This window comes from Bos javanicus, chromosome 19 (genome assembly GCF_032452875.1).
Source record: "Bos javanicus breed banteng chromosome 19, ARS-OSU_banteng_1.0, whole genome shotgun sequence".
In the NCBI taxonomy this organism is placed as follows: Eukaryota; Metazoa; Chordata; class Mammalia; order Artiodactyla; family Bovidae; genus Bos; species Bos javanicus.
The window spans coordinates 58,826,091-58,842,446 of NC_083886.1; the positions used below are offsets into that span (position 1 = coordinate 58,826,091).

At 57.9% G+C, this 16,356-nt stretch overlaps 1 protein-coding gene across 2 annotated transcripts in view; it reads right to left on the bottom strand.

The window, feature by feature from the left end:
* Positions 1 to 851: 851 nt before the first annotated feature.
* Positions 852 to 16,356, bottom strand: part of TTYH2 (tweety family member 2) — a 35,668-nt gene continuing 20,163 nt past the window's right edge. The window contains exons 5-14 of one of the 2 annotated variants that reach the window (XM_061392935.1): positions 14,522 to 14,617; positions 13,914 to 13,986; positions 10,143 to 10,212; positions 9,591 to 9,646; positions 9,053 to 9,145; positions 8,759 to 8,851; positions 7,109 to 7,251; positions 6,272 to 6,454; positions 5,739 to 5,817; positions 852 to 2,643 (exon numbers count right to left, since the gene is read on the bottom strand). In XM_061392935.1, coding sequence (XP_061248919.1) covers positions 2,563 to 2,643; positions 5,739 to 5,817; positions 6,272 to 6,454; positions 7,109 to 7,251; positions 8,759 to 8,851; positions 9,053 to 9,145; positions 9,591 to 9,646; positions 10,143 to 10,212; positions 13,914 to 13,986; positions 14,522 to 14,617 — 967 coding nt within the window. In that variant the 3' untranslated portion in view covers positions 852 to 2,562. Of the gene's footprint in view, positions 2,644 to 5,712; positions 5,818 to 6,271; positions 6,455 to 7,108; positions 7,252 to 8,758; positions 8,852 to 9,052; positions 9,146 to 9,590; positions 9,647 to 10,142; positions 10,213 to 13,913; positions 13,987 to 14,521; positions 14,618 to 16,356 lie in introns of both variants that reach the window. The other variant, XM_061392934.1, reaches the window with a different exon arrangement.

Consider the following 16,356-nt stretch of genomic DNA (forward strand, 5'->3'; position numbering starts at 1 on the left):
GGATGCAGCAAGGACCTGCCGCCAAGCTGGGAGAGGCGGTCCGCCCTGTGACCCCGCCACAAGCCTGTGTCACTGCCCAGAGGTGCCCACCTGGGCTGTGAGTTACACACTCCTGGCTCTGACACGTGCACCAACTAAGTCCTTTCTCTGTACACCTCTGGCTTTTTTTTTTAATTTTATTTTTAAACTTTACAATATTGTATTGGTTTTGCCAAATATCGAAATGAATCCGCCACAGGTATACATGTGTTCCCCATCCTGAACCCTCCTCCCTCCTCCCTCCCCATACCATCCTTCTGGGTCGTCCCAGTGCACCAGCCCCAAGCATCCAGTATCGTGCATCGAACCTGGACTGGCGACTCGTTCCATATATGATATTATACGTATTTCAATGCCATTCTCCCAAATCATCCCACCCTCTCCCTCTCCCACAGAGTCCAAAAGACTGTTCTATACATAAGTGTTTCTTTTGCCGTCTCGTATACAGGGTTATTGTTACCATCTTTCTAAATTCCATATATATGCGTTAGTATACAAAATGACTTGGGGCAGTTCCTGGCACTTTGGAGGTTACTCAATAAATGCCACTTGTTATCAGTAACCCTAAAAGCAATCACCTCGAAGGGGAGCTTTGGAGACTCAGGCAGAAAGGAGGCCTGACTTTGATCCCGAAGAGCAGCAAGGTGAGGCCCTGTCTCTATTTCGTTTTCTTTTTTGTTTTCTTCCAACAGCCCTGTCTTTAAATCCTCAACACTGAAACCCGCTCTGATCCCCTCCCTGAGTGTAACCCAGCCAGTAGGTGCTATCGGTTCCGGTCATCATCCCCGAAGCCCAGGAAGTCAGACACGGGATGCACTTTAGTACCAGTGGTTTATTTCTTCCCCAGGTGAGGGCGCACCTGTATTAAGCAGAGGTGTGCCTACTCGGCTCCTCCAGGAACCACCCAAGGGATTCTAGTTTAGTTTATATGCATTAAAAACAACTCTAGTGGCCAACGAGGAATGTTAAGAAGCACCACCTTGACGTTGCAGAGTTCCTGTCTGCACGCGACACGGCCTCGCGAAGGTGGGGTCATGGTACACGTATGTACAGGGGAATGAGGGAGACAGAGAGTCCCGGCGGCCCGGTGGCCCTGCGGTCAGGGAGGCTTGGCTGGGGCCTGAGAACCACTCTGCTGTTCAGCCTTTTGACCAGAAGCGGTGCCCGGTCAACAGCCACGCTACCCCACGCCCCTGCTTCGGCGTGAGAGACTGTGGGCCTCCCGGGCCGGGCACTCTTTGTCGGCAGGAGGTTGGAAGCACCAAAGTCGCTAACGCTGGATCCTCAGTGGAGAGGTGGTGAGTCATTACTTCTTCCTGGTCCCCAGGCTCCTCCCTCACCCAGCAGGTACGGGTCGGGGGTAGGGACAGGGTGGAGGGAGAGGTAGGGAAGATGCCCGTCTGTACATCAGGACACCGTTTTGCTAAAACCTTTAGGACCTACTTGGAGATAGAAGCAGGGAGAGCTGATGTGGCCAAGCAGCCGGTCTCCGGGACCAGACTGTTCACGTTCAGACTTCCCTCCCAGAGACTTTATTCTCTCAAGATGCGTCCGTCCAGGTGGGATGAACACATATCCCCACCAACCAGCATCTGGGGACAGGGTGTCTCACTGACCTCTGTTTTGGTCGACAAATCAGGTGGGAGGGATCAGCCCCACATCTGCTGTAAAAACTGGCTTGTGGGATGAGTTGTAATTCTTTGGATAATCAAGAATCTTTAGAACACTGGTAAGAAAGAGAGTCGCTTTTTCAAAGTGTCTGTGAATACCTGAGACCGCCCTTCCCGCCATGAGCAATCTCACAGCGGAGATTCTGGAATGGAGGGGAGGCGACAGAGGTTGCAGAGAAGACAGGCCCACCACCGCTACCTGGAAGCCCAGCAGGCTGCAAGGCCCTGGAGCTCCTGGCCTCACAGGCAGAACCTGCCAAGGCCTTCCCTCCGTGGCCGGGAAGAGTCCACTGGGCCCCGGGAGACTGAGTTGGACAGTGTCTGGTCTCATCAGGGATGTCACCTTAAAAAGCACCTCCTGATCAGCCCACCTGCCTTTACCTGTGGGCAAATGGTACCCATCTGAGCAGCCAGGAGCAGAGAGGTGACCCCGAGAATGGTCACCTGGGCTCCCGGCTGTGTCTGCAGGAGGCAGAGTCCCGGCAAGGGGGCCCTAGAGCCTCACCCAGCCCCTCATCACTGCCCTTCCCCACCTGGTGAGCGGGGAGTCAGGGGCGAGCTGAGCCAGGCTCCTAGCTTAGGGACAGCCAAGCACTTGGGGGCGTTTCCGGTGTGGAAAGGGAGTCAGCGGAGGGAGAGGGCTGGTCCAGCTCACGGGGCTTGTCTGCCCAGGAATGTCAGCCAACCCCAGGCTGACTCTCCCTGAATCTCCAGTCACTCCCTGGCGCCAGCTGGAGCCTTCCGATCCTGCAGTCTCTGTATATGCCTTTGGTTTCTGTTAAAGAAACACAGTTGCATTTGCCTTAGTTAAAAACCAAAACGGAGCAAGGAGGCAGGAACTCCGGAAAGCGTGTTAGCCTGGAAACTCATTCCCGTAGTGCCGCAGGTGCTCATCCGCCACGGACAGGTAGGTGGCCCGCATGCTGGGCGAGTACTGTGGGAGAGAGGGGAGGGGGCAGTCAGGACAAGGTCACGCGTCGCCCGTCACACCGGACACCGTGCTAGCAGAAGCGCCGGCTCTTCTGGGGTGCTGGGCTGGCCACCGAGTTTCAACGTCAGGGCCTCGTGGGGGTTACTTGAGGACAGTGGGCGTGGCCTGGGCAGGCTTCATGTCTGCTGATGCTTCCAACCCTGGGGCCATCAGGACATCTGCCTCCCTAACGCACCCGTGCGCTTAGGAGCCTGCTGAGCGAGCAAGCTGATGGCACAGGCCCACTGACTCCGAGAGCCAGGTTCAAACCCCAGCTGCGCACCTTACTCATCCTATGACCTTGGAGGAGGTTCTCCAATTGCTCCAGCCTCAGTCTCCCCATCTGCACAATGGACCTAAGAGGACTCATCTCTTACATCAAAAGGATGGATTAATATAAAGCCAGAAGATCCCTAACCCAGGGCTTCTCAAACCTGGCTGTGCATTAGAGACACTGCAGGGGTGGGGCTTGGGAGGGTTCTAAAAACATCTGGATACCCAGGCCGTAGCCAGCAGTATTTTTTTAAAGAGATAAAATATACATAAAATAAAGCCTTTTGGGACTTCCCTGCGGGTCCAGTGGTTAAGAATCCACCAGCCAATGCAGGGAACAGGGGTTCGATCCCTGGTCTGGGAAGATCCCACATGCCATGGAGCAACTAAGCCTGTGCGCCCTAGGGACGGTGCTCCACAGTAAGAGAAGCCACCGCCATGAGAGGCCCACACACCGCAACGAAGAGTAGGGCCCCTCTCGCTGCAAATAGAGGAAAGTCTGCACCCAGCAGTGCAGGCCCAGCGTGGCCATAAGTGAATGAATAAGTAAGTTAAGCTTTTTGAAAGTGCCGCCTCTAATATTTTTATAATAAGTTCTTTCCAGTGCAGCCAAGTCAGAGAAACACAAAGTTTGAGTGTTTGCAGGAGATGTTAGCCAGCTACTGCTTGGAAGTTAAGGATGCGGCTTCTTACGTTATCGCATCTCCCATCAAACGTACAACCTGAGAGTCTGCACGTCTAACAAGCTCCAGGTGCTGCTGGTCTGTGGACTCTGAGGAGCAATGATCCACAGGACCCTGACTGTCCTCTGGCCCCAGGGGTTCAGGTCTGAACCACTCACACCAGAGCTGGACAAAGGCTTCCAGGTGGGCGGGTGGTGGGGGCCCGAGACTCCTTAACCCCTTAAAATTGATTGGGTCTCAACTCTGCCCTCCCAGGGACACCTAGAGGCACTTGGAGTTCTTCTTCAGTTGGTAAGTCGTGTCCCACTCTTTTTGACCCCATAGACTGCAGCACGCCAAGATCCCCAGACTTCGCCATCTCCTGAACTTTGCTCAAATTCATCTCCACTGAGTTGGTGATGCTATCTAACCATCTCATCCTCTGCCTCTTCTTCTGTTGCCTTCAGTCTTTCCTGGGGGAAGGTTTATTCTGCCCTTGAGCCTGGCAAATAAGGTCAGTTTTCTGATTATCTCTGCTGAAGGCAGAGAGAGTGGCCTGGATCTTTCAAAACAGAAGGCAATCTGAAATTCATCTACAGTTGGCATTCCATGGCCTTGAGTAATTCATGTGTCACAGCATTGGATTTCTCCTAAATATGTTGTACTGAGATTAACATGAAAATCAATCTGAATTCCTGGGGCCACAGCAGCCAGTGGGAAGAAGCAGGAACCGAGAGGCTTCTTCTGGTTTACAGAGAAGCCAGCTTGGGATTTCAAAGGGGCCAACTGTGGAAGTAGGCCTGGAAGGGCCGTTGTCCCTGCCTGGGGCCCCCAGGAGGCAGAGCAAGGCCCGGGTCGAGCATGGTCTGTAAAGGACAGCGGGGAGGCGCTCTGGGCAGGACAGCAGCAAGGCGGGGCCGGGCAAGGAGAGCCAGAGGGTCGGCTTGAGCAGGGCACTGAGGACACTTGGGGCCGATGGTCCTGCGTGCGGGGGGCTGGCCTGTGCCCAGCAGCACCCCTGGCCTCCACCCGCTAGAGGCTGGGAGCAGCCAACACCCCCCGCCAGGTGTGACAACCAAAGGTACCTTTAAGTGTAAAGTGTCAGTCGCTCAGTCGTGTCTGAATCTGTGGGACCCCATAGACTGTAACCCGCAAGGCTTCTCTGTCCATGGGGTTCTCCAGGCAAGAATACTGGAGTGGGTAGCCATTTCCTTCTCCAGGGGATCTTCCCCACCCAGGGATTGAACAGGGATCGAACCTGTGTCTCTGATGTCTCCTGCCTTGCCAGGCGGGATATTTGCCACCTGAGCCATGGGGGAAGCCCAAAGATGCCTTGAGACATGGCCAAGCGTCCTCTAGGGAAACAAACTCGAGCGCCCTGGGGGAGACCCAGTGCTCCACGGTAAGGCGGAAAGGTCACCTCCTCAGGCCCCGAAGAACAGCTCCTCCCTCTAGGGCCCATCGCACCGTACGGCACTTATTACAGCAGCTTTCTGAGTCTCCCCGCTGCGGATTATCCACTTCCTGAAGAGGGCTGGGTCCCCCGCTCTCTTTCCTGGGTCCAGAGCTGTGCTTTTCACTAAGAGCACTCACTGGACACCCTGAGCTGCTTCTCAAAGCCAAGCCTACGTCATGGGTCTCATGTCCTAGGGGCGCCAGGGCTCCAGGTTCACCACCTGAATGGCTTCTTCCAAACTACCAGGATGGGGCGGGTGAAACGCCTCGCCCAGCCCAGTGAAGGGGACGGCTCCTTCCCCGACAGACACCTGGCTCAAGAGCGCAGACGTCCAACCTTGCCTCAGACCCCTTTCTTTCTTATCAGTGCCAGGCTGATTTTTGTTTGCTTTTTTTTTTTCTTTTGGCTGCACCACGCGACATCAGGATCTCAGTGCACCCTCTGCAGTGGGAGCTCGGAGTCTTAACCCCTGGACCTACAGGGACGTCCCGGCAGTCTGCTTTAATGCTTATCCAATAACAAAACCGTTTTGTTCTTTTCTACCTCTGTGGGAGGGATTCACTGGGTCCCCAGGAGGTTTTCTCTTTAACGGCGACCCCCTCCCCAGCAGGGTTTGTGCGTTTGCTGGGGAGCCCAGCTTACCGTGGGTGGAGGGGAGCCCAGCTTACCGTGGGTGGAGGGGAGCCTCTTCCGATGAGCGGCACGTTCTCGTAGCGTGGGTTCCCGCCGAACAGCGCGGCTTGGTTCCTGTGGGGCCGAGAGGGGCGAGGAGCGCTCAGGGCGGGGACACAGGTGTGTGCCCGGACTTCTGCAGGAGGGTCCCAGGGGTTTGGGTTTGCGTAAGGGAGATAGAATTGGACCACAGACAGAGGGGAGGGAGAAGCAGCAGGGAGCGGGTGATAGGGTCAGGGGAGACGCGGCTTCTCAGGCCTTCGACCTGCCCTGCAGGCTTGAGGCAAAACACTGACACCTGCAGCGGCTCTTCCTCGAGCAGATGCTCTCGGGGTGGGTGGGGGGGGCCCCACTCAGGCGTCCCAGCTGCAGCCAGGGGCTCAGCTGGCTTCAGATGCCCTCCTCCCCCTCCCTGGCCCCCTGGACCCAAACATGCCCCCGCCTGCAGATCCAGCTCCCCCAAGGCCAGGAAAAGCGCCACAGCCCCAGCCCGGCATGTTGGGGGGAGGCCCCGGGAGCCCCGCCGTACATGTACTCCGAGACGGGGGCATTGGAGATGGTCTGGGCTGGGTGCAGGCTGCCCTGGCTGCCCAGGCCGCTGCTGTAGCTGCAGAAGCTGCGAAGCTGCCCCCGAGGCGGGTTGTGGGTGGCGATGCGCCGGGCCTGGGGGTTGAAGGGGTCGTCGTCGTCAATGTCGTCATAGTCCCTGTCCCTAGGATGACACGCGGGACACGGCCGTGAGGGGCAGGGGAGGGGCGCCAGGCAGTGGGGTCCCAGCCCACTTCCCAATCTTTCCTCCCAGGACTCCCCCTCTGGCTGCAGGTGTCTCCTTGAGGTTCTCTGAAAGTATGGTCTTCAGCCCCGCCTTATGCATATTACTCTGCTCCGTTCCCAACTGCACACCCACCTCCTCCAGGCAGCCCACCCTGCTGACCACCTGCACGCTGATCCTCCCTACCCTGCCTCCTTTTCTGATTACTCTCGAGACACTGAAATGCTATCTTGTCTGTCTCCTCCATGAGACTATAGATGCCCTGGTATCAGTGCTACAATCTGTTCCTTCCGGCATTCTGGGGGCACCCCTCCCAGCAGCAGCATCACCCCGCAAAGTCCTGCAGAGGAACAGGGGACAAGCTAAGGAGGCCAGGCTGTGGCACGATGCCCTCATCATCCTTGGCCCTGCTCTGGCCCCCTCCAACCTCCTTCTGGGGTCCTGCCTGGACTTTCAGGGACGCTGCCTCAGAAATCCAGCCAGCCTGTTGGGGCTGAATGCCTGGTCCCCTTGCTGACCCTCCCCACCCCAGATTATCAGTTCTCAGCTCAGCCCGAGAGCAGAGCCTCCCGCCCCCTTCCCCAGGAAGCCCACCTGGTGGCACAGTGCTTCCAAGCCCCTGGCCCCAGGCAGATCATGATGGAAAAGGCCAGGGCGGCCAGGAGGGAGAAGAGGCCAAGGTACAGCAGGCCCTCGAGGCCGTCGTAGCAGATGCCGGCGAGGGCGTCCAGATAGTCCTGGAGGAGGAAGAGGGGCACGTAGCTGCAGGGGTAAAGCGGCACTGCTGGGGGTCCCAGCTGGTCTCTGGAAGCCCCTCTCTCCCAGCCTGGACCTGGGATCACCTCCCCTCCCCCATCCCAGGCACAGTGTACACCCACGAAGGGTCCATGTTCAGGACCCCGACACGACAGGGCGCTTCTTGGTTCTCTCTCGACGCGTTTGCTGACAAACTGAGTGCTGGGCTTGGAACAGGACAGATGATGAGCTTGCGGGTGGGGGAGCCGGAGGGCAGAAGACATTTAATCTGAGGCCAGGACAGCAGGGAAGCAGAGTGAGCCTGTAGCCTCTGAGGCAAAGGGGCCAGGCTCGGCGTGTTCAGGGAGGAGGCAGAGGTCAGCTGAGGACATGCGAGATGGCACCAGCTCTTGCTGGACCTCGCATGGCAGGCGAGGAGGAGCTTGAATGTAACGCAAGGTGATGGGAAGGCACGGGCGGGTTTGGGGACGGAAGGCTGTGATCCAATTCGGTTTTTAAAAGGCTGCTCTGGCTGCCGTATATTAAAGGTAAGGGGGTGGGAGAAAGTAGGGACCGGTTAGGAGGCCACGGCTGTCACCCAGGGGAGCAGGGCGGTGCTTGGACCAAGGCGGGGGCTGCGGGGGGGACAGAAGTGGATGGAGCAGGGTAGATCCGAGGGTACAGTGGTGAGCACTTGCTGAGGGATGGGGTGTGGAGGTAGGGGAGGAAGGGTACTGGGGCCACCCCCTGTTCTCAGCTCTCAAGTCAGGCTGCCAGGGTTGGAAACCCACGGCCTTGACTCGACAGCTCTGGAATCTTCCGTAAGCTACTTTATAGATAAAGATATATACATCTGTCCATCTATATGTCTACCTATCCATCCATCTATATTCACACACAAATTGCTATCTATAACATTTCTCATGAAATATCAGGTATTTCTTAGTTTAACAGTGAGGACTAAATGATACATCAGATATACGGTGTACAGAACAAGGTGGAAGACAGGGACTCAGTAAATTGCAGCCATGATCATTATCATGACTGTTCACCCAAAATCCATGTGGGATGTGAGAGCTTGTCAACATACACTGGCTTCCTGCTTTGGAGGAGAGGAGGGGCTCACATGCATCCCTGCATGGATGCCTGATATTGCAGATTCCTAGAGATGACCCTGGCAATGAGAATGGGGTGTCCACTTGCAATGCAGGAACTGGATGGGTTGACCAGATGGCTGGGGGTCTGTGCACTAGGGAACAGCCTTCCTCATGTAGCTCAGGGTGCCCCGAAACAGATCCAACTCTCCGTACCCCCACCCCGTGGTACCTTTCTCTGCGTCTCCCCGTCTCAGCTACTGGAGAGAATCTAGAAGCCAGGCACTCTTCCACCCCATTCCCTGAGTCAGGCAATTACTCTCCCAGCCTCTGCTGGCTTCTCCCTGGGACGATGTGGCCTGCTGGGGTGCCCCCCCCCACCGCCCTCCGCCTGCCCCCCAGGGCCACCCCGCACCTTGTGCAGCCCCCGGCAGTCCAACAAGGCGGTCAGCTGGTGGAGGCCGGACTCGGATGAGTTCAGCAGGAGCTGGATTCCAAGCAGATCTTTCTGAAGCAGGAAGAGGCGGACATGCGGACAGACCGAGAGGCAGAGAGTGAGCACGGGCAGCAGGGAGGGTTGGGGATAAACCCGCAGACGGCAGCTTCGGCAGAGAGGCCTTTAAAGCCACAGCAAGGGGCTAGATGCACAGGGAGGGGACACGCTTTCTTTCCCCGGCCCGGGTCCCCAGGGGAGGGCCGGCCGCCTCACCTCTGCGGTGGGGAAGCGGGGCACGGCGAACTGCAGCAGTCCTGCTACCTGGATCTGCATGGCGGTCAGCGAGCGCTGGAAGACGGTCAGGGCCTGCACAGGGAGAGACCACAGCCCCGAGTGAGGTTTACTCCCAGGAGCCCCCCGCTGCCTCTTCCCCTGCAGCCCCCCGATCGTCTGCAGCAGCAGTCACATCCCTGATCGGGGACGGGCCTTCCTGCTGGCAGGTCTTCCCCTCAGCCCTCAGCCTTCCCTAGAGCCGCCCCGTCCACCTGCTTCCTGCTACTCCAAGTGTCCTGCTGGGACAGCCTGGTCGGGGAGCTTGTGAGAAGTGTAGAATCTGGGGCCCGCCCCAGACTTAAGCACAACCTCTGCATGGAAACCAGCACCCAGGGTGATGGAGCTGGCCCAGAGGCCCCTGCAGAGGACCCCAGAGAAGCAAAGAACAGCCAGGCACCTCCACCTTACAGGTCAGTGCTGCGGCTGACCACGTGGGGGCGCTGGGGGCAGGGTGAGGGCTGGACCGGGGGAGCCGTACCTGCTGGAAGGGGCTGCTTGTGCTCTGACTGCAGTACAGGTAGTATTGGGTCACCTCTGCAAGGAAAAGACACTGGAGTCAGGTAGCAGCTCACACGTGACCCGCGCTCATCCATCCTCCGTGGCCAGGCCCGTCTCCGAGCTCCGAAGGAGGCAGCTTCTAAGACCTGGCCCATTGGTTCGGCTGGTCCTGAAGGACCGTGATGGGGCAGCTCTGGGTGACTACAGGGCTGAAAGGGAAAGAAGGGCACCGCCTGGGGCCTCCCTGGCTCAGACGGCAACGAATCTCTCTGCAACGTGCAAAGTCTCTCCTGCAACGTGGGAGACCCCTTGGTCGGGAAGACGCCCCGGAGGAGGGAATGGCTACCCACACCAATATTCCTGCCTGGAGAATCCCATGGACAGAGGAGTCTGGAGGGCTACAGGGTCCCAAAGAATCGGACACGACTGAGCAACTAACGCTTTCACTTTTTTTCAGGGGCACAGTCTGGCTGACTGCGGGCCTGGACCGAGCATCCCAGGCGGCTCTGACAACAGCAGCTGAGATCCTTACCGGGGCGGACCTGGCCCTCTGTGATGTTTAGGATGAAGGTGTCTGGAGCCGCACAGAAGTCGCTGGTGCCCTGAGCCAGGGAGAAACAGAGAGGGTGGAGGAAAGTCACACACTCCAAGGAGTTCAGGCACGGGGACCCCGCGGCTCAGACTCAGCTGGGCAAGAACCATCAATGGCCAGCTTCCCTGGGCTTCCCTGGGTCTTGGCTTTGCCCCTGCCTGGCTCTCTTAACTTTAGAGACAAGGGCTTAGCCTGGGTCTCAGCATCTTCATCAATCGCACAGGAGAGAGAGATGCTCTTCACCTAATAAATCAATCCACGCAGCGTACTCAGAAAAGTGACGGCAGACAGACAGCATGCACTCTGCTATTACCTCTGATTTCTGAATGCCTCTCCTGGGAGGGACCTGGGTGAGGCACGGGGGTGCTACAGGACACATTTTGGAGAGTTATTTGCACCACGGCCTGGTTTGCCTATCTCTATTTTATTCTTTGTCTTGCTGTTACCAAGTCCGCCCCGACTCCGGGGGGTGTCCATCTATGAAGCCTGCCCCAGAATGTCTTCCTAAAGAGTTACAGAGGTGCTAAATCCCTCTCTGAGCTTTTGGGTCCAGGTCTTGTCATGATAAGATGGGAGGTCAAGAAGAGCACAGGGCTGAGAGGGACATGGGCTTCAGGCTCTGCTGTGGCCACACTGGGGGACCCAGACCCTGCCGCCTGGCCCGGCCTGGCTGGGGGACCACCGAGGGCCCCGGGGGCCGAGCCGCGGCAGGTCCGGGCCCTTGAAGAGGCGGCTGCAAGGACGCCACCCTCTGAGCCAGGCCCTCCACAGGTCTGGCCTGGGGGGTGCAGCGGGCACTGGGTTGAGGGGGGCTCCCCCCTTTCAGGTCACCCCGTGACCCTCCCAGAAAGGGAATAAATGTGTAGGAAATCAATGAACCAGTGGGAAAGGTTGAAGGCAAAAGGAAAAGAAGGCGGCAGAGGGTGGGACGGTTGGATAGCATCACCGACTCAATGGACGTGAACTTGGGCAAACTCTGGTAGTTGGTGAGGGACAGGGAGGCCTGGTGTGCTGCAGTCCATGGGGTTGCAGAGTCAGACACGACTGAGCGACTGATGGACACTGACCACATGCCTCCCAGGGGTCCACCAACCCACCTCGCCCTCATCAACAAGCCTTCGCAGAAAGTGCCGCTCTTCTGCCCATCCTACAGGAGGAAACGAGGCCTGGGGAACTTCAGGAATGCTCCTGGGGTTCCCTGCCGGGGAAGGGGAGTGCTCAGTGGCCAGAGCACCTGGGTGACCCTCCCCTCCAGCCTCTCCCAGAGGCCACTTCTCCCCGCTCCTTCTCCTTGGCGCTGTCTCTCCTCTCTGCCCCTCACTCCTGCCTAACACTCCGGACTGTACAGCGGGGTGGTCGAGCAGGCGGGGCTCAGTTCCCTGGCTCCCATCTGCCTCCTCATCACGTTCTTTTTAAAAAATATTCATTTGACTGTGTGGGGTGTCTCAGTTGTGGCTTGCGGGATCTTTAGTTGGGGCTCGGTAACTCGAAGTTGCGGTGTGTGGGTTCTAGTTCCCTGACCAGGGACGGAACCCAGGTCCCCTGCACCGGGAGCTCGGAGTCTCAGCCACTGGACCACCAGGGAAGCCCCTGGCACGTTCTTGGGGGGCAGTGCTCCTTCCTGGAGACCCTTTCTGGGGGGACAGGGGAGGGAGAGGGTGAGGCCCCAGTGTTGGCGCTCTGCCCCACAGCTCTCAAAAACAAAAACAAGAGCAGCCCCAGAAAAACAGGCTGGGCGGGCAGGGGCAGTGGCCGCACAAAAGCTCCCCACAACAGCCTCGGAGGGCCTGGCTCCTTCTGCCCCACTTCCTATTAACATGCAGCAGGAGCCGCAGCCCCGTCAAAGGCCCATTCACTGCCTCACCCTTGGCCTCTCTCACACAAGGGCCTGATTAATCGAATTAGGGAGATGGCCTTTCTCTGCAGCTCCCTGGCTGCCCGGGGGGCCCTCGGCTGGGAGCTGCAGTCGCCTCTGGTCGCTGTGAACACAGAAGCCTGGTGAGAGGGAGGAGACCCTGCTGGGAAGGAGCTGGCTCTTGAAGGGGTGCCCATGGTGGCCAGCTGGAGGCGCCCGGGGGAGGGCCCGCTGTGTGCAAGCTTCCCTGTGCCCACTCTTGTCCCCGGAGAAGCGGCTCTCTGCCAGGCAGCTGTGCGTGTGGCCTCGGCCAGCAGCCACCCTCCCTGGACCCTGTTCAGCCCGCCAAGCTCCAGATGACGTCAGGATGCGTTTGACTGTGACCTGGGCCCTCCCGGTGGCTCAGATGGTAAAGAATCCGCCTGCAATGAGGGAGACCTGGATTCAATCCCTGGGTTGGGAAGAGCCCCTGGAGAAGGGAATGGCTACCCACTCCAGTATTCTGGCCTGGAGAATCCCATGGACAGAGGAACCTGGCGGGCTACACAGTCCATGGGGTTGCAAAGAGTCGGACACGACTGAGAGACTTTCACTTGGGCCCTCCTACTCTGCTCTTCCCTGTACCTGGAGGGGCCCCAGCCCTGGGGACATAGGCTCCTGCTGCCCAGGGCTCCCTCCGCGGTCCCAAGTGGACACTGTGTGATGTGGGGAGGGGGGACAAAGCAGGAGAGGCCCACCTCCTCCCCCTTCCGGACAAGCTCTGCCCAGAGCTACTCAGACAAGCAGCACCAGGGTCCATGCACTCTGGGGGCATCGTGGAGGCCCACCGGCCAAGGCCAGGGTCACCAGCCGGCCCCCGTCACTGCGCCAGGCATGCGTTTGGGTAAAGGAGTTCCTGTGTGAGCCCTCCCCTCTTTTTTTTTCTCCTGGATCGAAAGGGCAGAATGGATGCAGGTCACAAGTTTGCTCTGTGGCTCTTAAGTGAGCTAAGGGGTTCTCTGAAATCCCCATAAATCTGCCCCTCTGTCACACACACACACACACACAGACACGCAGCCTGTACCACCACCGTGTCGATCCACACGGGGCTGTGATGATCTGCCTATGAGCTGAAACTTAAGAGGAAACGTCCCGTTCTTCTGGTTCCTGCATCTCCAGACACGCACGCTCCTGAGAGCCACGTAGCCGAACGTTGAATGAATGAATGAACGCCGTGCACACAGCTCCTCTGGAGTGCTCAGTCCACCAGAGACCAAGCGTACCTGCCTAGCTGGCTTCCCGCCCACACTCCTGACACCTTGCGTGTGTGTCTGTGGTTTTTTTTTTTTTTTCACATTTCAAGGTACCACAAATGGAAACACACCACTGTGGATCGGACGGTCTGTGTGAGTCCAAGCGCAGTGGATGGGAGGCCACCTTCTTCTTTCTGGACGCTGGGGAGGAGGGCTCGGGAGTGCGCACTGAAGCCCGAGGGTGCTTCCAGAATGGGGTTCAAGCCCTGCCCAGCCCCACCAGCTGGGCTCAGCTCTTCACATCCAGAAGAGGCACCTGGTCCCCCGTGCCCGGCCGCACAGGCTGTGGCAGGTGGGTAAAGGATCAGGCTTCAGGCCTCTTATCTTGCTCTGCCCTCAAACGGCTCATGACCCCGGGGCAAGCCTCTTCCTTTCCCAGGGCCTGTGTCCCCATCAAAAGGGATGGGCCAAACCCCTTTAGTTCCCAGACTCTCGGATTCTTGGTTAGGGACTGAGACCAGAAGCTGGCCCTGCCCTGGGGACGCTGGGCGGCACACATCGACACACCACCAGACTGAAGACCACCCGGGAGGACCACCGGCACCCCCACGGCCCCCAACTCACCACGGCCGCGGCAGCATCAGCAGCCAGGGACGTCCAGCTGAAGAGCAGGGCCAATACCCCGCAGCAGAGCATCCTAGAGGAGAAGCAGCCGCCAGTGGGGTCCCGGCAGAGGCCGGCAGGTGGGGGTCCCTTGGTGGCTGCCCACCCCCCAGCCTTCGGGGCCCTTCCTCTCGGCTACGACCTTGTTCCCCTGGCCCTCTAGACTCCCTTGGCGGCCCCAAGGGCAGCCCCAGCCTGAGCCCTAACTGCTGGCAGAGGGATATGGACCGATGCCCGGGGCACAGGTCCCCAAGGGAAGAGATAGCAGCAAGGGCGCGAGCTGAGCGGCTCTAACGGCTCAGCTGCGGGACAGTCAGGCCCCGGAGGCAAGCAAGGGCTGGGAGCGGGGAAAGCCCACCCCTGGCTTGGTGTCCAGACGGCAGGATGGTGGCTGCCGCCCCCACCCGGCCCCGGGCCGGGTGCTGAGAAGCGGGGAGGGAGGCGGCATCAGGCTGCCCCTGCTGCCCACACGCCCCCGGCCCCCCAGGCCCTCATCCCTCTGGACGGCGGCACCGTCACTCCCCACGCTTGGCCAGCTCTTCCCCCAGACCCAGAGGCAGGCTACTCACGAGGCCAGGAGGCACCTGGAGCGCTTGGCCAGACCCAGGCAGGCCAGGAGGCAGAGGACCAGGTCCAAGACGAACAGCAGGAGGTAGGAGAGCCACCTGGGCGGGGCGGGAGGGGCAGTCAGGGAAGAGCTGCCCACCGGGGCCCCTGGCCCGTTGGACTGTTCACAGGACAAACTGCCCGGAGCCGGCGGCTAAGCTGATGAGCCTGGGGGCCAGCCCTGCCCCGGACAGCACGAAGCCAGTGTGCGTGGTGGACAGCCCTTGGGGTTCCGGAGGCTGCACCCCGGCCTGTGCTTGGACAAAGGAGTCACCCTCCCTCCCCCGGCTGAGTGTCTGAACCAGCACTGTCTCCTAGAACTTTCTCCAGTGATGGACACGGACCACCTACGCACTGACCACTCTCTGTGGCTGCCTGTGTGTGGCTGAGAACGTGGCCGATACAACCGAGGAAACGAATTTCTCCTTTCATTTACTTTTTCTTCTTTTTTTCAGAATTGAAGTATAGTTGCTATACAATATTATGTAAGTTACAGGTGTACTATGTATTAATTTTTTTGAAAGTCGCTCAGTCGCGTCTGACTCTTTGCGATCCCATGGACTATTCAGTCCATGGAGTTCTCCAGGCCAGAATACTGGAGTGGGTAGCTGTTCCCTTCTCCAGGGGATCTTCCCAACCCAGGGATTGAACCCAGGTCTCCCACATTACAGATGGATGCTTTACCAGCTGAGCCACAAGGGAAGCCCTAAAATACTGGAGTGGGTAGCCTATCCCTTCTCCAGGGTACAACATATGACTCACAATTTTTAAAGGTTATACTCCATCTATAGTTACTATAAAAATATTGGCTATACTCCTCATGTTGTACAATATATATCTTTTATCTTATTTTTTTAATTTAACTTGTACTTTATATGGGAGTGTAGCTGATTTACAATGATGTGATAGTTTCTAGTGTACAGTAAAGTAATTCATATATACACATACATGTACCTACCCTCTCGTTTCCTTTTTTTTGGCTGTGGGCCATGCGGGATCTTCCTCAAGCAGGAATTGAACCCGCACCCCCTGCAGCAAACATGGAGTCCGAACCACTGGACGCCAGGGAAGTTCTTCATAGCCTTTGTTCCAACAGCCACTCGTGACCAGTGGCCATGCCATGGACAGAGCAGGTCTAAACCATCTCTGGGAGGCATGTATTTGGACCCTGGTTCCTGTTGCTTCTAGAAGGCACACACAGAGTCAGCCCAGGCGAGGTCTGACGGATCTATGCCACGGATCGTAGCTATGATGGATCATAGCCACGGATCTAAGAAAGCTCCTAAGAGGCCCGCATCTTTAACGATGGCGCCCCTCAACGAAGAGTAGCTCCCGTTCTTCACAACGAGAGGAAAGTCCAAGCCCAGCAAGGAAGACCCAGTGCAGGCAAAAATTAAATAGATAAAAAGAACCTTGGGACCATCGAGCGCTGGAATTCCATTCTACAGATTGGAAAACCAAGGTCAGGGGGAAAAGAGGCTGGCCCAGGGATTCCAGACTCTCCGAGTCTTCCCGCAAGAGACAGGGCCAGCCACTTGGAGCCCCTCAAAATCCTGGCTTCCCACTTCACAGCTGAAGTTTTCTTGTTGCCCTTCTCTCTCCTACTCGGCACACTGACAGGAAATCGAGGTAGGACCGAGTCGAAGCTCCACGATCACGAAGCTCTAAGATTATGTTTCAGCCTGCTCGGCATCCCCGCCTCCTCGCGTTATAAAAGTTTCCTGGAAACAGCTCTGCAAGCCGGATGCGCTTCCCTAGAGGAGCTGGCTGCTGACATGGGGATGAGTTTCTAAGCAAG